This window comes from Squalius cephalus (genome assembly GCF_949319135.1).
Source record: "Squalius cephalus genome assembly, chromosome: 4".
In the NCBI taxonomy this organism is placed as follows: Eukaryota; Metazoa; Chordata; class Actinopteri; order Cypriniformes; family Leuciscidae; genus Squalius; species Squalius cephalus.
The window spans coordinates 8,052,206-8,079,859 of NC_137125.1; the positions used below are offsets into that span (position 1 = coordinate 8,052,206).

Sequence of the window (27,654 nt, forward strand, 5' to 3'; positions counted from 1 at the left end):
AAAAGATTTTTGTTTCAAATTAATGCTGTTATTTTGAGCTTTCTATTCATCAAAGAATCCTAAAAAATTAAATGTATGATGGTTTCCACATAAATATGAATCTGTTTTCAGCATTGATAATAATGAGAAATGTTTCTTGAGCATCATATTATACTGATTTGTAATGATGCTGAAAATTCAGCTTTGATCACAGGAATAAATTATATTTTACTATATATTCACATAGAAAACAGATGATTTACATGAGAATAATATTTCACTGTATTTCTGATCAAATAAATGCAGCTTTGGTGAGCAGAAGAGACACTTTTGAACAGTAGTGTAGAAATGTATACAGACTAGAGGATATAATGACTGTCATACAGTGTATAGTGAGAGTACTACAGGGACACCGGGGCTAGTTGTCACAGGCTCTGTATGATATCAGGTTTTGAGTCATGAATGCTCATATCATATGTTGGTTTGACACACTCAGTGAATTGTGTCCTCCAAACTCAAATTCAGTATCAACACAATCAAGAACGCGATGAAGGTTCAACTTTTGCACAAATGTTAGGAGTGGTGCAAGTTGACACATTTACACTGTATAAAATCATTGGTTATAATATATTAACATTTGGTGTTATCTTTTAATTTTTTTCAGTTTTGACGAAATATTTCGTGTTTCTCGGTTTAATTCTCGGTTTAAAAGGCAATATTACGCTGTTCAAGGCAGATTCCCATTGTGACAACATGCCCCGTTATTGGGTTTTACTCGTGTTTACACTAAACCACTGAAATATCCACTGGAGTCTCCTGTATAAATATTTACTGTGATGCATACAAGACTAATATATATAAAATTATTCCTATTTTATGTTTTTTTTTCTTCTTTTTTTTTTTGAAAGTGAAACAATCCTGCAAATCTAATCATTTTCAGGAAATAAATAGATTACGAATAATTAAATGAAATCACAATAAAATATATGCTTTTTGTTTACGTCACTGATGAATGTAGTATTTCTACTATGGTAAAAATAGCACGAGCTCGTGCGTGCGCGCGCGCGCCCTGAAGGGATGTGACGTCAGAGAGGCGCGCCCCCGCTCCGCTCACAGCAGTCGTTGAATGTATCGATGAGAAGCGGAGAAAGTCAGCGAGCGAGCGTCACATCATCCACGGACACGCGAGCGTTGGATCGGGACTGTCACACACACTCAGGTAACGATAGAAACATCGCGCGCGCTGTGATTCAGACACTTTACACACACTCTCCGCGCAGTCTGAGCAAACTTTCCGACGCGTCCGTTGATGATCAGAGTCTGTCGATCACCGGATCAAACTCTCTCTCACACACACACACACTACGGGACGGGTGTTCAGACGGTCATATCTCCGTCCACAGCGCCGGGTGTGTGTGTGTGTTTACACGCGTACTCGACACCGACAGCTGTGTGTGTTCGCAGGGCGGGGCAGTGTGGGGCTTTTCCGCGGCTCATATTCACTCTCTCTGGGTCTTTAACTCGCTTATTCTGATCGGTCATCTGTCGCTGTGACCTCATAACGCTGCCGTGTGACGTCACGGTCTTCATCAGTAACGTCACTGTCTTGTACATTATTATATTTACAAATGTTTGTTTGAACTGATTTAACCTGGTGGAGAACTGGACACACACACACACCACTTATGGCGTGGCTGTATTATTGTCACTGATGTGAAGTACATGAAAACCCCTTTTATTAGCGGGAGTTAGAAATGGGAAAACATGTGGTTACACTTTATTTTAGTGTTCTTGTTACACGTTGTTTGTTGGTTTGCTTGACTTTATTGTCTATTCAGATTTACTGGACAGAAATTCATCTTTAACACTGGCATAAAAAAAAAAAACTTTTTACACCATATAACGCACACGTTTAACTCTATGAGAAACATGATTAAAACACATGAATACAAATATATCTGCATAAATACACACACACGTTATGCATACACGTTCATACACCTATACCTCTCCGTCTCACCTGTCTCTTCTGTCTCACTGTGAAATTGCCATCCCATGAAACGATATTATAAGTTAAAATAGTTTCACTGATCTGAGAACAGTAGTTAGGATCCTCCTATCAATGCTAAAACTCAGACCTGAACGCTGTCTTGTTTTCTTATAGTTATCTTATAATATAATCTTATATTCTTGTGTTCTTGTGTGTGTGGTCCACATTTTCCTGGAATGAGAGTTTGTCATCAATAATTATACCTAAATATTTAAAATGTGCAACACCTGCTATAATAACTTGTTCACTCATAATTCAGCATAATTCCTTTCTCTTCTCAATGTTCAAACCAGTGTTCAAGACTTCTAATGTACTCAACATAGGTTGAATAGTTTAATTAAAGCCGAGTCATCAGCGTGTTTGATTACAGTGAGATCACTGGTATAAATGAGCTTCATAAATATGGTAAACATGTAAAGAATGTTACGTTTACTATAGTAATAACAGTAAATTATGCATAATTACATGCAACCTAACTCTATAGTAAGTGCATGTTAATTAATATTACTCAGTAGTTATATTATATGAATGCGTGGCAACAATGACACCTTAAAATAAAGTGCAATCGAAAGTGTTTATGACTTTAAATCCAATCAATTAATGACCACATTTTAGTTTATACAGGTTTCATATTTATAATGAAACTTCACAGCCCGTTTTTTTTTTTTTTAATTATTGTCATTGTTTATAATATCTTAATATCTTTATGCTTTATTGTCACATGTATCAGATTAGAGCTAGTCGGTAATATAATTTTAATATAAATCTGTAAAGAAATACGAAGCAAACATGTGAGAATAGATGAATGTGTTGTAACTCTTTCAGATGCTTTTTTCAGATTACGTTTTAAGATATAAAAAAGATTCGCGTCACAAAGGCAACAGCTGTCATTTTCATTTGGTTTAACTTGAAGTTACAAATAACTAGCCTAAATCTAATTCATGAAAATAATAAAATTAATAAACTGAAAGCCGCACCACATGACCTGACCTCGCCGTGACATCATTTCCTGCTCTGTCATGTCACTCACTCATGACTCATGAAAAACATTGTTCAGTCAAGCCGTTTGGTGTTTGTACAAACAGCTTAAATGTGCCCTATTATGCTTTTCCACTTTTTCTACTGTATTCAGTGTGTGTAATGTTGCTGTTTGAGGATAGCCGAACCTTAACCCGAACCCTAACCCTAACCGTCCATTTCAAAGGGAGATATTATATTTAACAATATTTCAGTCAAAGGGAGATATTATATTTAATAATATTTCAGTCAAAGGGAGATATTATATTTAACAGAATCCACTTTTCAAGAACTACAACGAACGGCTTGTTTGGACTACAAGAAGTTTTTTTCCAGATCTTATGAAGTCATAATGTCCCTCATTTGAACAATAAACTCATGGAGCGAACCTGTCACTCATCTTGAGGAAACGCTGACCAATAAGAGGACAGCTTTACTCGCATGTGACTTGTACGCATTGAAAGGTTGTCTTGTGAAAGTGAACCGAACCAAGAAGAAAATGGAACGTTTTAACAAATTGAGCCTCTGTTTCGTAACATAAAAAACAGATCATTAGGTCTGAAAACGGCCTTGGAGAGGTTAAGATTAATTGCTGAACACTATAACCTCAACGTTTATCTGTGCGCTGCTCATTTTACGGGGAACAGCTTGTTTTCTGTTGCTTCTGTGTGAGATGGTTCACCGCTCCTTAGGAATAATAACCATGGTTCTGTGGTCGATTACTGTTTGTTTTACCTTAGTTTTCCGACAAATATCACGATTAAATGGTGGATGACATCGTATCTAAATGTATGAGAAAACTGCAAACACACAACTCTCCGAATCTGTTTAGCACAATCCGCTCGTTCGGGAACATTGTCAGGGTCTGAATCGGCTCGGTTCAGTTTGAAATTGATCCATGGTTAATATTTACACTAGAGTAGAGCTTGTGGTTATGAAGGGGGCGGGACATTCCACTGTCAATCACAGCACACTGCCAACCAATCACAGCGCAGTATTCCTGAAGGAGGGGCTTCTGTCGGCCAGACTCGAGGAGAGGAGCTGCAATAATGGACAATATGTGGAGGATAATGCGGTTTTTGAACAATCAAGCATGAAAACATATTACATCCCAAAAACTAAATCAAGACTTCGTAAAAGGGCATAATAGGACCGTCAAAAAATAAAATTAAAATCACTATGAATTTTAGTTGAGTGAAGTCAATGCGTTTATGATTAGTGTTATTTTAGTATAAGAGGGCCGTTGGTTATTAATCATGCGTGTCCAGCTGCTTCAGTGTGTGTGTTCATGGTGTGTGACGCTGAAAAACATCAGATGCTGTGTGTGTGTGTGTGTGTGTGAGCTGCATCAGTCCACTCAGCTGTCAATCACTCGTCAGCATGAATGCAGTCTTCACTGCTGAGTGTGTGACTCTGGTGTGTGAAACCTCGTGTTCGGTTCAGTGTTGAGAATCTGAGGACTAATATGAGCTGTGTGTGTGTGTGTGTGTGTGTGAATGTGCATTGGTTGAGTCGTGAATCATACTCCAGCACATAACAGAGCGCAGCAGTCGGCTCTGGAAGTGACTCCATTCATCAGTCGACGGTGTGTGTGTGTTGGTCTGGGTCATGCTCGTATAACGCTTGATTACATCCCTGTGGCAAAAACACACTTCACTGAAACAGCGATCAGCCACTGAAGCACTCGATCACATGATCACGAGTCTTCGAGAGGTGTCGTTTCATACCGTGAAGGTCAGTGGGGTCCAGTAACTTCCTCTCCTGTGTTCAGCAGTCACACAGGTGTGTGTGTGTGTGTGTGTGTGTGTGTGTGTGTGTGTGTGTGTGTGTGTGTGGAACCGCATCAGTGTGGTGTTGTTGTTGTTGTTGTTGTTGTTGGAGTGTGAAGCTCACATGACGCTCACTGAACACAATGAAGCCATAGCTGTGATTGACCAGCAGTTTCTCTCTTTCACACACACACACACACACACACACACACACACACACACACACACACACACACACACCATTACACTGACACACAGACGATTAGTCAGAGATCTAGATATTGATAATCACTTAGACCAAGATAGTGATGCACCGAAATAATTATATTTTTTTAGTGAAAACTGACAATAGGCTCTTTCATGAACATCTAAATTGCACATAAGGCAGTTTTTGTAAAAAAAAATTTAATAACAAAATTATTTTTCTTCTCCAGTTAATTGAAACACAAACTGTGGCTGTAATAACTTGTTTTCATGACATAGGCTACATTAAATATTGAAGAACAGGTTGATTAAAACATATAGGGATATATCAATATCGGACGATATATGTTCAACTTTAATGTTAGTGTTATCGACCCGATTAGGAAATTAGGTCAATAATAGTTCTGTCAATAGTCTTAAGTCTGTGATTTAGGCTTCATGAAACTATCAAGAGAACATCATTAATGTGTGATTGGATCATGGCCTTTAATGGTGAGACTTGTGTGTTTGTAATCAGGCTCTCAAAATGATATCGGCCAATATATATTGGTTATCAGCTTTCAAGTATAACGAATTATCGGTATCAGCCAAAATGTTCATATAGTGCATCCTTAAAGAAGAAATCGACTAGGCTAAATAAACAGCAGTGATGTTGAAACACTGTGCCATGAATGAACAAGTTAAACGAGGCTTTTCACTCCTCAAATCAGCAACATTCACCATGGATGTAGTGTAGCAGCGCTGAAACAGGCTAACGTTTGTACATTTCTCATTATAGGGTTCATGCAAAGTGTGGGAGTGAAATTCAAGGACTTTTTAAAGTGCTTCACACTTATTCCAGCACTTCAAACTCTAGCCAAATATGATCCAAATTATTAATGTGAAGTTTAATGCAAATTATTAATGTGAAGTTTAATGTGATGATTTGTAAAACTAAAAGTTTAACGAAGTTACCAACACTTCGTAGCAAACAAACACTTTTTTTTAAAAAATAAAAAATTACCACTACAACCAGTAGATGGCGGCGGAGGAGCACTAATGGACTCATTAGCTATTTCCCATCGCTAATATATGGGGGAAAGTAGAGAGAAAAGGCACAAAGTCTCATGAAAAACAAAACCTGTTCTTCACATTGTGACTGAATTTCACAGAAAGTAAAGAGCGCTCCTTTTATAATCACCGAAGCCTTTAATAGTAGACTATTTATAATAATGACGTTTTTGCATGATACTGTTGTCAATAAAAGTTAATTTCAAAGGCTTTGACATCGGTGAATAAACACGAACACTGACCGTTTCAGTCGAGACGCGGCGCTGGTGTTTTTATATTAGTGCGTCTTTGAAGGGAACTGACGGCCTTTAGAAACGTTTCGATGTTATTTTCATTTAATCTTTCCTATTATTCCTAATAAAGCAGCGTTTTTGAGCCGTTACCGTGGAAACTGCTGTTTCTGCCGCTCCCACAGCGCCCCCTGCTGGACCTCTTTATAAACACTGCAAGCCTGTGTTAATACTAGTGTGGATTTCTCTACAGTATATTCACTCATGACAGTAAAATACAGTCGATCTACTGCAGTATCTCCTCTCTCAATCAGCAGAAGAGCTGGTTTACACCCAGTTAACACCTAGTAACTGCTCGGTTGCCGGAGTTTCTGCGTGTCACTAATCGACAGATTTCAGAGTAAAATCGGCGGGTTCGTGTGTTTCTTCTCTAACGTATTGTATTGAATCCATAAATATCGTTTTAATAATAAATGTGTATCAAGTGCTGATAAGCATCTTGGGAATGTGACATTCCTCTGACCTCACGTAAGAAACATGCGGAGACACGAGCACACGGATGTGTTTAAATCAGCTGAAGAACAATCACTGTTGTGTAATTCTCAACAGCAGAAGACGTGTGTGTGTGTGTGTGTGTGTCCCTTTAAGAGCTCAGCGTCTAGAAGTTTCCATCTTCCTCTTTCCCACTGTGAAATAATCTTATTATGTAATATTGTTTGAGTCATTAATCGTGGAAAGTATGAGTTTACTCTCTGTGTGTGTGTGTGTGTGTGTGTGTGTGTGTGTGTGTGTGTGTGTGTGTGTGTGTGTGTGTGTGTGTGATAAAGCGGATCAGGAACGCCGCTGGAGGAATGGCAGGAATTTCCATCACTTCCCTGGAAAGAGTGTGTGTCGCTCTCAGTGATCTGAACTTCAGCTTCAGATGAAACAACTGAAACTCAATACACACACACACACACACACACACAGAGAGAGTTGTGTTTTCGGTTCATATTTCCAGTTCTGTATGCAGAGCTCTGGGATTCGCACAGTTTAATAAGTAACACCATTAAAAGCAGGGCTGCATTATTATTATTATTATTATCAGTATTACCAATAGCAAACCACAACCGTCCAATCAGTTCCCACGGACACAATCAAGCCCCGCCCACATTTGTTCTTGTTCCACTCAGATATACGGCACAATAGAGGAGAAAAGACTAGTGCAACTCTCCTCTCATGGTGACTTTTAGTGTGAGATATTCTAGAGATAATCTAAATTTTTCATCCATGTTATAGTTTAAACTGTAAGCCTCCTTTGCTTGATAAACATTTAAGGAATTGCAAAATTTTCAGTTGATTACATTTGAAAAGATCAATTAAATTGTTAATGTTTTATGCCTTAATTTGATTACCATAATTTTTGATAATAAATGTTCATTAGTTAATAAATTCTTAAATTAAGTCAACACATTTTATTGTGCACTAATATTTTTTTTAATAAATTATAAATATAATAATTTTTTAAACTAATTTAAAGTTTCTAAACATTTTTTTTTTTTTTAGGTTTTATGAATTATTTTGACTTGACATACCTTTTGAATATTAAAACTTAATTAATTCATTAAAATGGTATCCAGAAATATTAAAATGGGGGGAAAACGCTAAAATGCAATGTTTGTTAAACTTTTATAAATTAAAGTAGTTATATTTTATTTTTTATATAATTTAATGTATTATTTAAGCCTAATCATTAAAACTTAATTGTAAAAAAATGGAACCCAGAAACGGTCAAATGGGGAAGACACATTGTGGTTTGATCTCGTCGGTGTTGTGTCCCTGTATTTGTGTGTAAATGTGTTTGAGATCAGTGATGAGAGTAATGTTTCTACCGTTGTCGTTCCAGCATGTCGGACTTCCACGACTCTCTGGTGGACGTCTCCAGCGACAGCTTCTGGGAGGTACGTGTCTTTCTACCCGGCGCAGACTGTGTGTCCCGTTAGCCGCTAGCGTGTGTGTAACGCCTCTGTGTGTGTGTGTGTGTCAGGTGGGGAACTACAAGCGTGTGGTGAAGCGCGTGGACGACGGGAACCGGCTGTGCAACGACATGATGAACTGCCTTCATGAGCGAGCGCGCATCGAGAAGAGCTACTCTCAGCAGCTGAGCGAGTGGGCCAAACGCTGGAGGCAGCTGGTGGAGAGAGGTGCGTGTGTGTGTGTGTGTGTGTGTGTGTGTGTGTGTGTGTGTGTGTGTGTGTGTGTGTGTGTGTGTGTGTAAGGTGCGCTCATTCACTTATCTCTCAGAACACTGCCTCGTCTGAAGGAGCTTTAGGGCTCGTCTGTGGGGCCATGTTCACTAGTTAGGCTGTGGGTGTGACGTCACTTCCCCTGAACACACACTATAAAGGGCTGCTGACGGGATGGTGAATCATATGAGGGAGCCTATAATGAGGAAGAGGAAGCAGTGCTTCTCAAGACTGGGAACTGATGTAACACTTCTCTGAGTGTGTGTGTGTGTGTGTGTGTGTGTGTGTGTGCTATTCCCATCATCCACACAGTAGTAGAGTAATAATCATGATAATTTCAGGATCTGGGCCATATCCCCCTGTAGCCCAAGACTGGTCCCCCACTGAAGCTGAGCAGTGTTGAGTCTGGTCAGTGTCTGGATGGGAGACTCCTGGGAAAACCAGGTTTCTGCTGGAAGAGGTGTTAGTGAGGCCAGCAGGGGGTGCTCACCCTGTGGTGTGTGTGTGGGTCCTAATGCCCCAGTGTAGTGACGGGGACACTATACTGTCAAAGAGCACCGTCCTTCGGATGAGACGTTAAACTGTGGTCCTGACTCTCTGTGGTCATTAAAAATCCCAGGATGTCCTTTGAAAAAGAGTAGGGGTGTAACCCCGGCATCCTGGCCATCATGGCCTCCTAATCATCCCCATATACTGATTCACTCTGTCTCCTCTCCACCAGTAAACTGGTGTGTGTGTGTGTGTGTGTGTGTGTGTGTGTGTGTGTGTGTGTGTGTGTGTGTTCTGGCGCACTATGGCTGCCGTCTCATCATCCAGGTGGAGCTGCACACTGGTGGTGGTTGAGGAGATTCTTCTATGTGAAGCGCTTTGAGTACCCAGAAAAGCACTATATGAATGTAATGAATTATTAGTAATATTATTGAGTCTGAGCGCTACATTTCTAACACTGTCGATCATACATCACTCGCTCTATCTAATGTGACTAGATTATGAATAATAATAATCCACTGACACATCAGAACATCAGTGTCACGAGTGTGTCGTCCAATCAGAATCTGGAGGCGGAGCTCTCTCTGTTCTGAGTCTCTCAGTCTCAACAGGAGGGATTCATTCACTGGCAGTTAATCATCTGATCTTATGTGTGTTGTGCAGTTCATATGTTGTTGAATGTTCACTGTGTGTTTCAGATACAGTCTCAGATAAAGAGAGCATTGATGTATCAATAACCATGACTGTTTTTGGTTAGTAATCTAGGGTTTTAGATATGCATAAACAAGTCTATCCAGAAGTGGGTGATGTTGTTTTATTGGCAGCCTTCTTCATCCTTGACCATATTTGCATTTTATTTCTCGCACAAATCTTTCCTAAACCTCAGGTTTGATTGTTTAATGTATGATAATGAATTCCAGTCATGAGTGCTCTCTCATTCACAATTAACATAAGCCCCGCCCATTAATTAAAAGTGTGTGTATGTGAATAATATGTGCAGGAATGACGTGTGATCGTCAGACTCTCAGGTTAGTCGTTTTCATAAATGCAAGAGAGATAAACTGGCCGAATGAAAATGATCCAATTAAAATGTTTCACATGCAGACAAATACTGCTGGTGCTCAGGATAGTGAAAAGTTAAGTAGACTTTTGTTTTTGTTCATCAATGAAGTTTAATTTCACATTTATCTAATTAATTTTGTTATATATTATTATGGTAAATGCTAAAATTTGGATTTTGGAATTTGGATTTTGATGAATCAGAAGATTTGTGTCAGAACGGCTTTGTAAACGAGACCTGGGGCCGGTTTCACAAAGCTGTTTTAGAGCGGTCTATAGTGTTAGACAAGTCTAAAATGTGCTCATAGACTAGTCTAATGCAAGTTAGACTGTTTCACAGAAATAAAGACTGATTTAATTTAGACCAAAACAATTAGACACCTCTTACCCCAGGCTAACTTAGGTCTAAGACTCTGTTACCTTGGCAACCAGCAGTAACAATCAGTTACATTACAAACAGCCAAAAGAAAAGGGAAAATGGCTCATAATTTACACATTTCTTCTTGTTACTACATTCTCCGCTAAATTTCCCAAGTAAAATGTCCTTGTAACTGTTATATTCCTCCAACAAACACATATTTTCCGCTGGGGTAAACTGCACCGAGCAGTTGAATGCGCTGACTCGATCCGCCATGTTTTTTGTTTTGAAAAGTGTCTTATTTTACCCAGAATGCATTGCAGTGTAGTAGTCCTACTTAAGATAGTCAGAGTCTTCAGAGCTTTGTGCAACGGTCTGATTTAGAAGTCTGACTATCTACTATATCTAAGCCATAGTCAAAGTCTATCTTTGTGAAACCGGCCCCGGTTGTTCCTGGTCGATGATAATAATAATGATGATGAAGACTTTGCTGCAGGTGTTCAGGAAAGTAAAGTTCATCCAGAGGGCTTTGGATCTTGGATTTATCATGTGCAGTTATCTTGCTGTCTGATAATGTGTGTTATCTTGGATAGGTAAGATTCCTGTCTCCAGGTCGCGGCTCTGGTCCACCCGTCGCACAGTGTTGTGAAAGCTGCTGGCTCTGATAGCGCACACGCTTCATATCTCTGTTTAGCTAAAGGCCATATTTAAATGTGATACTGAGGAAATGAGCAGTGTTTCCTTGTCCACTGGCTTTCGCTGCACTTTTCTGCTCGTACCTCAGATGTTTCCTGCGATTGGAGTCGTTTATAGTTATGTATTTCAAATCAGCATTTAAATAGACCACTTGATGATGTGTTAATAGCTAGCCATCAAAGTTTAATCAGTAGTGAAAGTTAAACCCTTAATATACACAAGCTTCCACAGAGTCCATGTGTTAAAAAAATGAAGAAACACACAACATGCACTCAGAGTGTGTGCTTCAGTAGATTAGCAGTAGTTAGTTATAGACGAGTCCTTCAGGGGTGTGTTTCCCCAAAGCATGGTTAGCCAACTATGGTGGAAAATTCCGTCGTTATCAGCAGTTCAACGAGTCGGTGTTTCCCGAAACCATCGTTCCAGCGAACACTCGCAAACAGCATCGCAGAGTTGTGTGTTTGAGCGACAGATCTCCAACTGTGGTTAGAAGAAGAGTTTCTCGTGTGTATGACATGTGGACTCAATAAATCCTGATCTTGAGCAAAATAAGCAAGCTGACATTCAGTGTAATCTGTGTCTTTAATTTAGAAGACAGACAAATGTCATTTAGGTCTTTCAGTTTGTCAAGAGATTTAAAGCACAGGTTTTGAAGAGTGCGCATGTGTGAACGAGCTCTAGTGTGTAAGAACGAGCCTATGACTGAATCTGGAAATAAAGCAAAATAACTGAGAAAATAAGAAATAGTCCTCAGATGTCCGTAGCAAAACATCTAGCGTTAATTCGATCTCAAACAGATTCATTAAAAGTACTTATTACTCCATCAGCTGCGCGACATCATTAACCAACGTGGTTGAACGACTAATTTGCGACAGTATGGTTTTGGGAAACAGTCGTGACTAGCTAGTTGATTTCTTCAACGATGCATCGTACTGTGATAGTGAAGCAGCGAGTTACGATGTTGTATGGGAAACACACCCCAGATTGGGCTGAACAATCAAAGTCCTGAAGTGTCCAGGTAAGCGTGACGCCCTCCGCCGGTCTACGGTGGTGTGTGTGGTGCAGAACACGGGAATACCAGCGGGCCCAGTAGCGAACCCTGGGGCACTCCTGAGAAACCGGCTTCTGTTGTTGTTGTTGAGTTGTGTGTGTGACCCAGAGTCAGGGTAAGACTGTGCTGTCTCCTGCAGGGCCCCAGTACGGGACGCTGGAGCGGGCCTGGTGCGCGCTCATGACCGAGGCCGAGAAGGTGAGCGACCTGCACATGGAGGTGAAGGCGGCTCTGATGGCCGAGGACTACGAGAAGGTCAAGAACTGGCAGAAGGACGCTTACCACAAGCAGATGATCGGCGGCTTCAAGGAGACCAAAGAAGCAGACGACGGCTTTCGCAAGGCTCAGAAACCCTGGGCCAAGAAGCTCAAGGAGGTACAGGCGCACCGACTGCAGCACACACAGGCGTTCAGGCCATGACAAAGCCTCTTTTCAGCATGGGTGTGTCCTACTGTTTGCACACACACGAGGCTGTCTAGTAAATCTACCACAACACACCCACACAACCTACACTCGATCTGTTAGATTGTGCTGCATTTGATCAGTGCAGTATCATTTTAGGAAGATCTGTGTATTGATTTCCATTTACTTTCTAATTAACTAAAACCCATTCATCACCAAACCAGCTGGGCTGAAATCAGTCCACTTCCTGTTCCTTAAAGTTTACTCAAAAATAATTCCACCTCCAATTACTCAAAAATTATTCTACTTTTGAGTCCATTAACAATAAATCTTAAATAATTCTACTTCTGATTTCATAAAAAACAATCTTAAAGGTATAGCGGAGGATCTTTCCGAATTTTAGATAAGACCCGCCCTCTCCACTTTTTGAAAAGTTTGATTGATTCACCAGAATGATTGACAATTAGGAGGACCAATAGTATAGGTGATCCACCCGGAAGTAAAAAATCCTCCGCTATACCTTTAAACTCCTTTAAAATCTTCTTTTTGACTCCTTAAAAATAGTAAAATAATCGTTTCATTCTGATTTTGTTTAAAAATAATTAAATTCCATGAAATAAATCTACTTCTGATACCTTAAGCCCTCTATATAAATATAAAACACATATGAAAACAAACAAGAGCGTGAGTCAGGCCGGTACAGCTGCCGGTGCAGTCATGTGATCGCAGTTGCTCAGGGTTGTGCTCCTGAGGACTACATTTGCATCTTATCTGCTCTGTTAGGTATGCAAGAAGGGTGCGTCCCAAAAAACATGTGCAAGCCGTCCATCTGTGCTGTTTCTGCTTGCTGGTTTTTAATAACAACAGAAAAGTTATATTTCTGGGCAAATGTTAAGGCCCTTTCACACCAAAAGTGAAATGAATAATCCTCAGACTGAAGGAAATTCATAGTTACGCCAGTACAGTAGATGTAGAGTACAGTAGATAGTAGATAGAGGTAGAGTAGAGTACAGTAAAGTACAGTAGATGTAGAGTAGAGGCCGAGTACAGTAGAGTACAGTAGATGTAAAAGTAGATGTACAAACAAAACTTCCAGCTGCTGTTATTCTGGATTGAAGAACAATAGGAGACAGGAGAAGGAAGTTCAACACTCTTATCCTAAATCTAATCTAAAGTAATATTTGCTTATTAGTATGGTTAAATTAGATCATTGAAGGTCAGCAGCAAAGACATTTAATAAAGTGAGATTAAATACATAAAGTATGTTTGTGTAATTTAATATAGTTAATTATAAAAGTTTAATTATAAAAGACACTGAATTTTGCAAGTGAGACGAGTAAATGCATGTTCACATTTAGTCTAGAACTAAAGTAACCATCATGTTCACACACACACACACACACACACACACACCTCCTCACTTTATTTCTCTCAACATGAGGACAGGAGAGCTGTCCGTCAGTAAATGTGAAAAGTAACTAGCGTTACTTATTTGAAAAAGGTAACTGATATTTTGTTGTAAATTGAAAAGGTAATGTGTTACTTTAGTAGTAACTTGCAGAAGTGCAGTGATTGCTCAAGTCACCTGTGATGAGTTCCCCAACACTGATGATGATGATGATGATGATGATGCACAGGTGGATGCGATGAAGAAGGCGTACCACGTCGCCTGCAAGGACGAGAAGGCGGCCGCCAGCCGAGAGAACGCCAGCAAACTGGAGAACAACAACCCCGAGGTGCAGAAGAAGCTGCAGGAGAAGGTGGAGAAGAGCCAGCAGGAGGTGCAGAAGGTCAGTCCCAGGAGTCGGTCTCTGATTGGCTGAAGGAGGAGGCCTGTGCATGTGTGTGTGTTCCTGAGGTTCTGCAGCTTTGACCACTCACGTCTGAGTCGTGGAAGTTACACTGTATTTCTCTTGTAGGGGTGCAACGGATCGGATTAACTGCTAAGTTTAACCATCATAGAGGGAAAGTTTATCATCTGGACGTGTTTTGTCTTGCCAATTTACACATTCAAACGATTTTAAACGCGGAAGAAGAGGTGAAAATCGGGACTCGTGCGTTATCTATGCTTTAACACACACACATGCAGAGAGAGAGGGTTTATTCTGTCTTAAAGTGACAGTTGTCTGTGCCATTAATGTTGATAAAACAACATAAATACAGCTTTAACAAAGATGAAACAATATTTAATTTTTACAGTGAACAAATGGTGTTATTTTACATTTAGGCTTTATTAATTATTTCTGTACCTGAATATACTGTTAGACTTTGTAACTTTGTTATTTAGTATTCATCTCTGCTTGTAATTTGTGTATTTGTTCTTATTTTATTACTGACTGGTCACTTGTTTTAATAATGTATGAAAAATTGCATTTACGGAATAAAGTGTAAGTGATGCGAACGGTGAGTTGTGTGATCCGCTGCAGCTCTGATCTCTCGTGTGTGTGTGTGTGTGTGTGTGTGTGTGTGTGTGTGTGTGTGTGTGTGTGCGCCTCAGGCTCAGGAGCGCTACGAGAAGTCTCTGGTGGAGCTGGAGAAGGTGACGCCGCAGTACATGGAGAACATGGAGCAGGTGTTCGAGCAGTGGCAGCAGTTCGAGGACAACAGGCTGGGCTTCTTCAAGGAGCTCCTGCTGGGCGTCAAGCAGCACCTCGACCTCTCGGCCAATCACAAGTGAGAACCTCACGGCGCACCCCACGTGCCTTAGCCAACTACTGCTCAGTCCCTCAGTCAGCTCTTCGTCTCTGCATTACATTAGTACATCGTTTACATTTATACCTTTAACTGATTTTGTAGATGTACACTTCTGAAATGCATAACTTGCATAACTCTGTAGAGCTGCTTTGAAACGATGTGTGTTGTGAAAAGTGCTATACAAATAAATGTGAATTGAATTGAAGTTGTGAGTGTCTTACGTGTTTAACGTGTCTGTCCTTCAGGTACACGACTGTGTATCACACACTGGAGGACACCATCCAGGCCGCCGACGCGCAGGAGGACCTCCGCTGGTTCCGCTCCAACCACGGGCCCGGCATGCCCATGAGCTGGCCTCAGTTCGAGGTACACACACACACACACACACACACACACACACACAGGCATCTCCAAACACGTCACCACGCGAGACATTCATGAAAGTGAAAGAGAACAGGGCCATCGGACGCCAACAATCACACGATAACTGTGTCATAACAGCAGGTCATGTGACAGATCATGTAACGCCGTACTGTCCTAAAGTCATGCGACACCGTACCTGAGGAACTGGCAGAAATATTACACACTGATATTCACACAGAGTCTGTGAAAACAGGAGCACAGAGGAGCTATGACAGCGCCGCTGGAGGGAGAGAGTTTCAGTGCCGGTCAGGAGATCACGAGTCATGATTATGAGACACAGAGTCACTATGAAAGAAGTCGAAATATCATTATCAAGTTGAAATGTTAAGATACTTAATCTTAAGATACTTAAAGGGATGGTTCGGAGTGAAATCAACCTAGGGTCCTTTGCAGCATGACCTCGAGCCAAACACCCCCCAGAAGCCTTTCCCCTTGGTCGAACACTATTGAAGTTAGAGCTTATTTAGAGAGATCACATGGCTTGGTTGAATTCTAATGTAGAATGCGGTGTGTTATTTCCTGATATCAGACCACTGCTAAGTATAACACACCGTTGCCATGGAAAACAGAGCGTTGCTATGGACGCAGGATTGTAACCGTAGAGACGGAACGGACTGTTTTCTTTAGCGGAAGCAATACAATCGGGTTTAAATCAATAAATTCCTTTTTAAATCAATATTTTGTGTCAAATTATTGATTTATTTGGTAGGTAGCCATGTAAGAAGTGATAATGTAGAGCGAGGTGGTTGTTATAGCGAACCCTGAGGTTTGGCTGAGGTCATGGTGCAAAGGACCCTAGGGTGATTACGTCAAAATCATGAGATACTGAGTCATTATGAGATTAAAACTTTAAATCATAAGAAACTCATTCATAGTTATGAGACAGGATCAATCAACTCATAAGAATGAATCGATTCAGATTCAGATAATAATAATTCTTTATTAGTCCCCAAGGGGGCAGTTCAGTTTTACAGCCAACCCATCCATTAGGGGTAACGTTAGAAAGTGCATTAGCACATAATGTATATTATGTAATGTCAAATAAATACAAATAAATAAACAATAAATACGTACTGCAGCAGTCATACATCCCCCTGTGTGCAGATGCTTCTCTCTCTCCCGTAACATCCACACATTTACACATGACCCAGTCATTACACACACACACACACACACACACACACACACACACACACACATTCACCTGCCAGTGACGGAACAGAGCAGCGGAGTGCTAGAACCAGTTGTGTTGTAGTTGTGTGTTGTAGATTTAGCAGTCCTATAGCAGAGGGAATGAGTGAGTCGGCACAGCGGTCAGTTTTCCTCCGCACTGGCACACACACTACACCGCCGCCCTGACTGCATCATAACAGTCCATTACTGAGTACATGATCTGGCTGGCACGTTATTCTGTCTGCTGTCTGGAGAACTCGTGTCTTCCAGCGAGAACAGAGATCTCTGAACTGGGCACCAGTGATGTTTGAGCGTACCTTAACCCGCTCAAGCTCCTCTTGCCTTCACAGATACTCCATTAAACCAACACGAGAAAGATATAATGTTAATCGGCTCTCAATGAAGGCCTGATAGAATGTGCATATACTTATTTTCCAGACCCCAGAAGAGTTGAGCTTCCTCAGTAGGGTTATTCTTTGGCTTGCTCTTGATAATGCTGTCCGTGTTCTCGCTGAACTTCAGGTGCGAGTCGAACACTGGGCCGAAGTGCTTATGTGTTTGGACTATTTGAACACTTGCATTGTGTATTACGCTCGGTTTTGGTTCGTCACTTCCTGAAGTCTATGATTAATTCTTTAGCTTTAGACACATTTAAATCCAGGAAGCTGTCGTCAGATTGCGTAAGGGCACTGTGGTGATCAGATTGGTTGCCCTAGAGAAGGAAGGGCTGAGTCGTCTGAAACTTCACCAAGTGGCTGTTCCCCCGAGATGACCTGCAGTGTCAGTGTGTGCAGAGGGAGAGAGGACATGTTTCCACTCACACAGACCTGCTGCCTCCTGTTTGTTGAAGATCTGCTCGGGTAACTGAAAACATGAGGCTCATCGCTCAGTTAGGATGTGAGGCTGCATTTAGTTAAAGGCTGAGCTACAGTCTTGCATGTGATGCGGTTCCTCAAGATGGCTATACTCCCGGTCAGGAAGGAAGAGCTGTGCATCCTCAGCACTCTTGCCCCCGCCAGATGTGCGAGGTGTAGTGGATCTGATCTGATTTATCTACAGCTAGGGGGATGAGTGTGTCCTCTTCAGAGCACTTCATCACCTGGGAGTCAGTGCAGTCGGTCTGAACTCACTGAGGCCTCTGGGAGATTCTGTTTGGGGGATGGGAATCACTGTTGAAGTCAGGTATATCCCCACTGTCCGCACGTTTAGAAAGATTACTGTGAAAGCCTTATATGATCCGAGTCATATAATGAGGGAAAAGTCTTAAATATGAGATTTAATAATTTACCAGACATTTAGATATTAGATATTTAGTCATAATTATGAGATGAAACATCAAAGTTTTATTAAGTCAAAATCATGTGGTTCAAAGTCATAATTATGAGATACTGAGTCACTATGAAAGTCGAAATATCATTATTAGAAAGTCTATAGGAAAGTCTAAAATCATGAGATTATTTATCGTGAGATCATCATTATGGGAACCGAGGCCATAATTTGGAGGAAAGTCTAAAACATGTGATTTAATAATTTAGCAGATATTGAATCATTAGATATTCAGTCATCATTATCACGTTTGTTGGAGGGAGATATTTCCAGCGCATAACGTCTGTTGGTCACACACGGCATCACATGACTTCAGAAGTGTTGTCCGGACGGCTTCTGTGACACGGACGTGTGTGTGTGTGTGTGTGTGTTGTAGGAGTTTTCCATGGACTTGAACCGGACACTCACCCGACGGGAAACTAAGAGGAAACCCACTGATGGAGTCACTCTCACAGGAATCAGTCACACCACAGAAACCACAGCCTCCAAAACCAGCAGCAGCAGCAGGTGTGTGTGTGTGTGTGTGTGTGTGTCTGTGTACTTGTACAACTATCTTTGTGAGGACCAGTTTGAGTTTTAGACCATTGGAGTAAGGATAAAGTGAGTAAAGTGAGGACATTTTGGCCGGTCCTCAGTTTCTGAGAGCCTTTAAAGGCTGTTTGAGGGTCAAGACTTTTAGGGATCAGGTTATGATGAGGTTAAGGGTCGGGTTAGGGTCAGGGGTCGGGTTAGGCACTTAGTTGTGATGGGTAAGGTTAGGGTAAGCGGCTAGAGATTGCATTGTGTCAATGAATGTCCTCATAAAGAGAGATGTACAAGGATATGTGTGTGTGTGTGTGTGTGAGCATAGCTTCAAACCAGCAGTGTGTGTGTGTGTGTGTCGTGAGCAAAAAACAGATCACACAGTCAGATCTCTAGTCTCTAATATACGCTATAATCAGACTATCATAACTGATTATAATAACCAGAGATGTGTCTGTGGGTTTAGTTTTGAGAACATGGATGATGAGAGATTTCTGTCTCTTTGTCCATTTCCTTTCCCAGTAGAAGTGAAGCCCATCTCTGCCTTAATCTGATAATCACAACTATCACTTAGACATTCAAAATTACACACATTAAAAATGTGTCATACTGTCATAATTATGAGAAAGTTAAAAACACAAGATGCTAATTGTCACATAATTTTGACTTTTAATCTAGTAATTATGAATGATCAGATGTCAGAGTGTGAACCCGTGCAGTCGTGAGCCAGCCATCACTGAGTGTGTGTGTGTGTGTGTGTGTGTGAATATGTAAATGTGAAACCGGTTCTGTCAGTGTGTAGTGTTACAGATCCTGCCTGAGGCTGTGAGCGTCTGTTAGCACTAGCTGAGCACACAGTCTGTGAGTGTGTGTGTGTGTGTGTGTGTGTAACGCTGTCTCTGTGTTGTTAGCGTGACCGTAGCCAGTAGCTCAGAGCCCGTGTGCCTGAACCCGTTCGAGGACGAGGATGACGAGGAAGAGGAAGAGCCGGCGGAGCCCGAGAGCAGCGCGGTGAACACTGTCACACCACAGGAAGTGATGATGGTCCAGCAAACGTTGGTGACACACACAGATGATCTCATCTCCTCTCTCTCTGTGTCTGTGTTTCTGTGTTTCTCCTCCTCCGGCCTCTGCTTGTGCTCGTAGCAGCTCTGTGTGTGTGTGTGTGTGTGTCTGCATGCCTGAAATTCACTGAAAACACCAGCACACACACTCACTCACTCACTCTCACACTCTCTCACACACACACACTCACACACTCACTCTCACACTCTCTCACACACACTCACGTCATGTGTGTCCTTTCCTCTCACTCTTCCCGCTCTGTGTCGCGTGTGTCTGACACGTGTGTGTGTGTGTTTCCCCTCAGCGCTGGTGTGGTGGAGAAGACGCCGGTGGCCGAGGGCTCGGATGAGGAGGCAGGGAATCCCTTCGCCTCCGCTAACGCTAACGGGAACCCGTTCGAGGACGAGCCTCCTTCTCCAGTGGTGTCGGTGTGTGTGCGCGCGCTGTACGAGTACGAGGGCCAGGAGCAGGACGAGCTCAGCTTCAAAGCAGGTGTGTGTGTGTGTGTGAGTGAGTGTGTTTGCGCGTGCTGTACGAGTAGGAGCGCTGTAGCCCCTAACTTTATTAGGCACGATGTAGGGACTCACCTTAAATGCACCTGTTATTCACATTTACCCCCAACATAACTGCATCACTGACTGTACCTGGTAATAAGCGGGATAATGTACATCCGGCCGGTTGTTATCTCAGAATACACCCGACAGGGGGATCAGGATCAGCGAGTGTGTAGCGCTGCTGACTTCAGTGACCCGGATGAGCTTGTGTTTCTGTGTTCAGCGGTTGTTATCTGGGAATAATATACCATTGGATGGCGCGATTGACCAATCAGAATCAAGTATTCAACAGAGCCGTGTAATAAATAGACTTGGGCCGTGTGTCCACCCAAGCGCTTTTTCACGCGGCTGGCGTATGTTTTAAATTGTTTTCAATGGGAGCGCCGCGTACGTAACGAGGCACTGAGCGTTTTCTTCATGCTGAAGCGCTAAGCGTTTGCCGTTTTTTACCGGTCGCCAAGAGTTGAAGAATGTTCAACTTTTGGTAAAACGCAGCGCTCATCACTGTCACTTTTTACCCAACCGTCCAATCACAGTGGAGGAGGGGCGGGGTTAATAACACAATGACCAACTGCCACATTCTGCTTGTAGCCTACAACGTAAACCGATGACAACAACTAGCATAATAACAGAAAAATATAGTTTAAAACGAGAGCCAGAGAAAATACATTGCATTGTATCGCCATTTTAATACAGAATCAACACAGAAACAAAATATGTGTGAAATGAGATACTAGTAACACTTTCGCGGATATGCCGTATCATAACAAGCAAAGCGTCTCAACTGGAAAAAAACGCAACTCTGCCAAAACGCTCTCAAGTGTTTAGTGTAGCAGAGCGCCCACAGCTAGGCGTTTTCAGCTGGCTAAAGACGCATTGGTAGACACACGGCCTTAACTTACAGGAATTACAATGTGTAGTTTTAAGTTCACGAGCTCCGGACTAACACTTGAGGACACTGAGTTCTGCAGAGAGTATCTGGTAAGCTGTGGTTGTCAAACTTTTTCAAGAGCGACCCTTTTTTTTATTTTTATTTTTTTATTGATGCGACCCATAGGCCTATATAGGCCTATTCTTAGGGCCAATCTCATTTCTTACCCCTTCCCCTACCCCTACCCCTTTGTCTGCGTCTTCCCCTTGCCCCTCGATACCGAGTGAAGAGGGGTAGGGGGAAGAACGTTTCTCTAAGAAATGAGACACCACTCGATTACCGTTTGCGTCATCTTCCCTTTCCGCTAGCTGGCTGCTGCTACGTCAACAGAGGCGATACGCGTTGACATAAACAAACGAAGATGCCGTCGTCTCGGGTTGTGATATCGATTGCCTGGGGCCGGTTTCACAAAGCTATTTTAGACCGGTCTATAGTGTTAGACAAGTCTAAAATTTGCTCATTGACTAGTCTAATGCAAGTTAGACTGTTTCACAAAAATAAAGACTGACTTAATTTAGACCAAAAAAATTAGACACTTCTTACCCCAGGCTAACTTAGGTCTAAGACTCTGTTACCTTGGCAACCAGCAGTAACAATCAGTTACATTACAAACTGCCAAAAGAAAAGGGAAAATGGCTCATAATTTAAACATTTCTTCTTGTTACTACATTCTCTAGTAAAATGTCCTTGTAACTGTTAGGGCCGTTACATAGTCAACGCGAGCAACGATCGACGTGCTCCCTTTCATATGCAAGCGTCACGGGTGATGCGTGAAATGCAATACACCGTGACTGCTCAAACAGGGGGTAGTGGAGTCATAGCTCTGAATGCCCGTCTATTTCGCTTCAAACGCTCTATACGCGCGTCCTATTCGCCTTGGACGCGCGAATGGATTTAAAATGTTCAAGCGGCGAACTAGACGCGATAGACCCGAAATTGACGCTCTATTCGCGTTTGGTGTGAACGCTGCATAATAACAGAAATGAGACGCAGCCTTAAGCCAAGCATACAGAATACAATGGGGCTAAAGGCGCATTAGACTTTATTCTCATTTAACAGTGCTCTGTTGTGCACAGCTGGCACAAAAATTCAGCTCAGCACTTTTATCAACAACCGCTTTTGATGATGCACGTGCAAATTTTTTTTTTTTAAATATCTATAAACAAGCCAAAACTAAATAATTTAAAGGGAAAGTGAAAGTAAGCGGCGTTGGGCTCACGTAACTCTCTCATTCGAATACATTTTTTTTCCATATTCGCGATTTACTCACTACTCTTTACTTTCATTTAAGATTTTATTTAACTCATTTAAGACTGTTCTTGTGAGGATACTCGACAAAACGGACATTTTGGCATACATGTGTGTTGTTTGTTCTAGCGCGAAAGAGAACTTGATACTGTCTGTGCGATATTGGCGCGCGTCTATCGGTGGGTCTGTGTGTGTGACAGGAGGACATTCACTGACAGCGCGTTCTCTCTTGTCTTGTCGCGCATGAATGGTTTAAAAGCATTTGCATGAATAAGAGCGGGGTCATATAACGATAGCGTATATAACCATATAACGCCACCTGTTGTTGTTTACCGCGATACCACGGAGGAGCAGGACTGAGCCTATGTCGATGCGCGCGCCCCCCCATGTCCCCCTGTCTCCATAGGAAATTACGCTTCTTTGTACTTCACTCACGTTCCAGTATCGATCCCTCTTCAAAAAAATCACCCTCTTCACATGCGCAAAAATGTGCTTGGAAACATCACAGTGGAGCAGTGCTTACGCTGAATGGCACGAATTGTAGGCTACTGACTATTTAAACAGAGCAGTGTAATTTTTATGTTAGGTTGACTATTTTATTTTGATAATGAACCGGCTGCGATGTCGAGATTGCAATGCTGGAATATGTTGTGTGTGTGAGGCGCCGGCGCGATGGAATAAGTGATCTTATGAATCAGTGACAACACCTAAATAACTGGTTTGTAAATAATGCAATACTTCATTTAGAAATGATAAATTGATCATTAATAAAGTATGACAATACAATACAATTATTAAACACATTATAGATACGTTTTAAATCAAGAATAAAGCATTTATAGCTGTATTTATAAACTGCTTATTAATGTTTATTATTGATGTCTATTAATGCTTTATAAATGATGAATTAACTGTTTACTAATACTTAATTAATGATTAATAGTTTGCAGTTATTATAAAGTGTTACCGTTTTTTCTTTCGTTTTATTAATCTATTAATAGTTTAAATAGCCATATTTCGCGTGTTTCTTTTATATAAGCCTATAAGACTATGATTTTCTGAAAACAAATTTTGTTTTTAGCGCAATTTTCCACCGGACAAATTGCGATTGTTAACTCATGATTTCTGTTCTGTGCGTCTGTGCGCACCAATCTTGCACTTCTATCTCCTCCTCAACCAGACCACCTAGAGACTTCGGGTTTTCGGCATTATGTTAAGGAAGGTCTAATCTCGGGAACGCACAAAAAAAATCCAGGAAAAGATTTACTATCTCTTAGTGTTGTGATCCCATGAGGTGAGAAAATTGCGCTAAAACACTCACTGAGTTTTTATTACTTGTTTAATTTAATTATATTTTCCTTAAATCATCCTGGCGACCCACCCGAGAGTCGCGACCCGGGGTTTGGAAACCGCTGTGGTAAAGCACTGAGCTGAATAACTTTAATTATTATCATTCATAACGTCTTAATATTAATGCAAAAGCAAAACGAGTGAAAAAATAGATATTAGTGAGTGAATATATCTAATAAGCGTCCTCTGCTGCCACCTACTGGTCACAAAGGTAATTTAATATTGTTTTATTTTAAATAAGTGTGAGTTTTTCTCAATCTTGAAAATTTTTGTTTTATAAATGGGGACAATCTTTGAAGGATTTGGTCATCACATTAAAAATAACAGTTAAATATGATATTAAATTTTTGAAGTGCTGGATAAAGATGTGCAGTGCTTGTAAGCGTTTGACTATTTCTGTCACAATACCACAGTTCCAGTGAGTGCTGAATGCTTCCTCTGGGTCTTGTGTATTTCCTCTCTGGATCTCCAGCGCTGTGTAGTAACAGTGTCGCTGCGCTCTCTATTACTGGTCTTAACTGATAACCGGTCCCTGAAGCACAAATGAGCAGCGCAGTTTCGTCCCGCATTACGTTTGCCATTTAATGCTGTGCAACTATATCAAATGTTGGTCGTACAGGCAGGAAAAAAATGGTCGCAAAATGGTTTGAGTCGTCCACTTCCAGAGGAAGTCCAAAACACACACCGTGGCGTAAACGCTCAGGGGGTCGAATCTGTTCAAACAGCCACAAATAACCGTTGACTGACCTGACGCGTGAACATCAAGCGAAGAGCGCTAGCCTATGTGTGTAGTCTTTCAAAATTAAAGTCTCTACAAATTGGCATCGTCAAATTACTCTTCTGGCCCGAGCAACACAGAATTTCTAGTCAGTTTTAGTGTGTGTGATGGGTAGCTTTAGGGGTCGGGTTAGGGTAGTGGGACAGAATATACAGTTTGTTCAGTATAAAAACCATTACTATGGAATGTCCTCACAAGTATAGCAAAACTAACCTGTGTGTGTGTGTGTGTGTGTGTGTGCAGGAGAGGAGTTCACTAAGATCGGTGAGGAGGACGAGCAGGGCTGGTGTAAAGGACGTCTGAGCGACGGCACCGTTGGACTCTATCCTGCCAATTACGCGGAGGACCTGCAGTGAGACCGGAGTGTGTGTGTGTGTGTGTGACTGCAGCCACCTCACACACTCACGCACTCACGCACTGCGGCATGAGGGGAAACATCATCACAGTGCCTCACACACCACAAACACACACATATCAGATGCCGAGCGTAGACGATAGCTCACAGACTGTGACTCGCTGAGGAAAGCGTGATTTTAAAGAGTTTTACCGATGCTGTTTGCTTTTAGGAACATAATCACACTGACCCCTCTGACCCCTGACCCCTGACCTCTGACCCCCAGGCCACTGAGACTGCGCTGTGTGCTTTTACTCTCATGGTTATGAGTCCGGTCTTCAGCTGGACCTGGACGTGTGCACTGGACCACATGCTGTAGACACACACTCCTGAACACGCTTATACTAGTGAGTGAGTGAGTGTGTGTGAGTGAGTGTGTGAGAGTTCTCCTGCGCTTCAGTGCACAGATGCTGTGATCACTCTGAGAATGTATTGTGAATGTTGACACGAGCTGAATGTTTTAGTGTTGTGTGTAAATAAGAGTCGACGCCAAAGCCTTCCTTCCGCCTCTCAGGTGTCATTATCACAGCGCTCGTATACGGATATGCTGTTCGCTGAGTGAGAGTGTGTGTGTGTGTGTGTGTGTGTGTGTGTGATTGTGTGTGTGTGTGTGTGTGTGAGATTGAGTGTGTGTGTGTGTGTGTGTGTGTGTGTGTGTGTGTGTGTGTGTGTGTGTGAGATTGTGCTGCCATGTTCTTCACACGTGTGTGCAGAAGCGAATCGGACCGATTGAGTTGTTAGCATTGCTGTACGCGTCAGGTGAGCTGTTTGACGTCACATGGCAGAACTCAGTTACACAGTTGGAGATTATTTACTTTTGTACTTTGTCAAGCTGGCAATAAATGAGCTGAATTTCCATTGTGTTGAGTCTTTTTTCCCCTTGAATTTAAGCATTATAATATTTGCCTATGTATATTTACAATTAAAACAGAGGATAGATATATAGAAATATATTGTAATCAAGCAATATCTACTGAGTCCTATCACTGTTAAAACTTGGAAAATTTGATTATAGATTGGGAGAAAGTTCTGATTAATCATCTGTCCACTATAGTGGACCTCATGCATCAATGGCTATATTTCAGCTACAGTTCATACTTATACTGTGACTGTTGTTTTAGAAAAAAAATTATCTACTGTAATTTTTTTGACATGTATTTGTATTATTAGATTGTTTTTTTCATTGACATCAAAAAAAGTAATGCGATTACATAATGAATGTGACTTGTAATGCATTACTTGTTAGATCAAAAAGTTATCTGATTTCGTAATGCACGTTATACTTGTAATGTGTTTCTTTACTTGTAACATCAAAAAAGTCATCTGAATGCGTTATGCATGTTACCCCCAACACTGCTCATTTCACATGAGACTGAAAACTCCTGGGCCCGTATTCATAAAGAATCTTAATGCAGAGAGCGGCTCCTAGTGACAAAATTCTAAGAAAATTCTTAGAAATGTGGGCGTTTACCATAGGCGTTTACTCTTAAATTTAAAGAAAAAATCCTAGTAAAGAAAAAAAGTAATTCAGAAAGCATCTTAACCCTTAAAAGAGGTCTTAAGGTCAAAATTGTTAGGAGCACGGACGAGGACTTTTCAGAGGCTGAAGAGTTTCTTTAGCAGAGGAGAACATGGCAGAAAGACCAAGGAGAAGAAATGTCTTGCAGACGATGGATGACAGTGAGTTAATAAGACGCTATAGATTAGATCGTGAGGGATCATGTTTGTGACAGATGTTTTTAGAGTCACGCTAACATCTCCAACACAGCGCAGAAATGCCATAGCGCCCGAAATGAAAGTAATCACTACATTACGATATTTGGCAACTGGGAAAATTCCATGTTTGATACATTAAAACCAACATTCAAACCACCACTTAAATAGACATGCCAACAATCAGTGTAACTGGAAAGAGTGGAACAATTTTTATCATTCTAAGCCAAGCAAATACCTTAAAGGAAATTAACAGCATGGTTAATAAAATAAGGATTTATATATATAATGTGTGTGTGTGAGAATGGTCAAATAGGAAAAATCACGCATGTAATTTCAAAGTGAAGGCTTAGAATAGACCCTATATTTAAAATCACTTTTTTCCCCTTCTTGGCCAACCAGCCAATCACAGTCTTCAAAAGATTGTGTCATACATAGCAACGGGGTCAACCCCGCCTCCTTACTGAGATAAAAGTTTTTGTCTTTTCCTTACTCAGAGTTGCTCTCAGATCGGCCCTGAATCGCTCTTAAGCTAAGACTCCTACGTAAAAGTTTTTAAGCTAAATTAAGAGTTTTCTTAGAGGATTCTTAGAATCTTTATGAATACGGGCCCTAGGGCCCTTTCCTAGAAATGTGGGCGTTTACTCTTAACATTAAAGGGTAACTAAACACCAGGGCCCGTATCCCTAAAGATTCTGAGAATCCTCTCAGAGAGCTCCTAACTTAACCTAAAAATTCCTTGCCAGGAGTTTTAGCTTAGAAGTGATTCCAGAACATTTTCAGTGAACTCTGAGCAAGGAATGGATGAAAAATCCTATCTTAGTGAGGAGGTGTGGTTGACCCCGTTGCTAGGTATGAGTCATCATTTCAAAAGCCGTGATTGGTTGATCCTACAAGTTTGATG

General features: G+C 41.3%; 1 protein-coding gene across 2 annotated transcripts; it reads left to right on the forward strand.

Moving 5' to 3' along the window:
* Positions 1–1,086: 1,086 nt before the first annotated feature.
* pacsin2 (protein kinase C and casein kinase substrate in neurons 2) lies at positions 1,087–25,893 on the forward strand. Of its 2 annotated transcripts, XM_079869138.1 has the most exons (11): positions 1,087–1,198; positions 8,185–8,239; positions 8,326–8,482; positions 12,317–12,552; positions 14,217–14,369; positions 15,077–15,252; positions 15,519–15,639; positions 18,572–18,702; positions 19,629–19,772; positions 20,087–20,274; positions 24,887–25,893. In XM_079869138.1, exons 2-11 carry the CDS (start codon positions 8,186–8,188, stop codon positions 24,997–24,999), a joined length of 1,473 nt encoding a protein of 490 aa, XP_079725264.1. In that variant the 5' UTR covers positions 1,087–1,198; position 8,185; the 3' UTR covers positions 25,000–25,893. The 2 variants fall into 2 exon arrangements, with proteins under 2 accessions (XP_079725264.1, XP_079725265.1); XM_079869139.1 differs by lacking the exon at positions 19,629–19,772.
* The last annotated feature ends 1,761 nt before the right edge of the window (positions 25,894–27,654 follow it).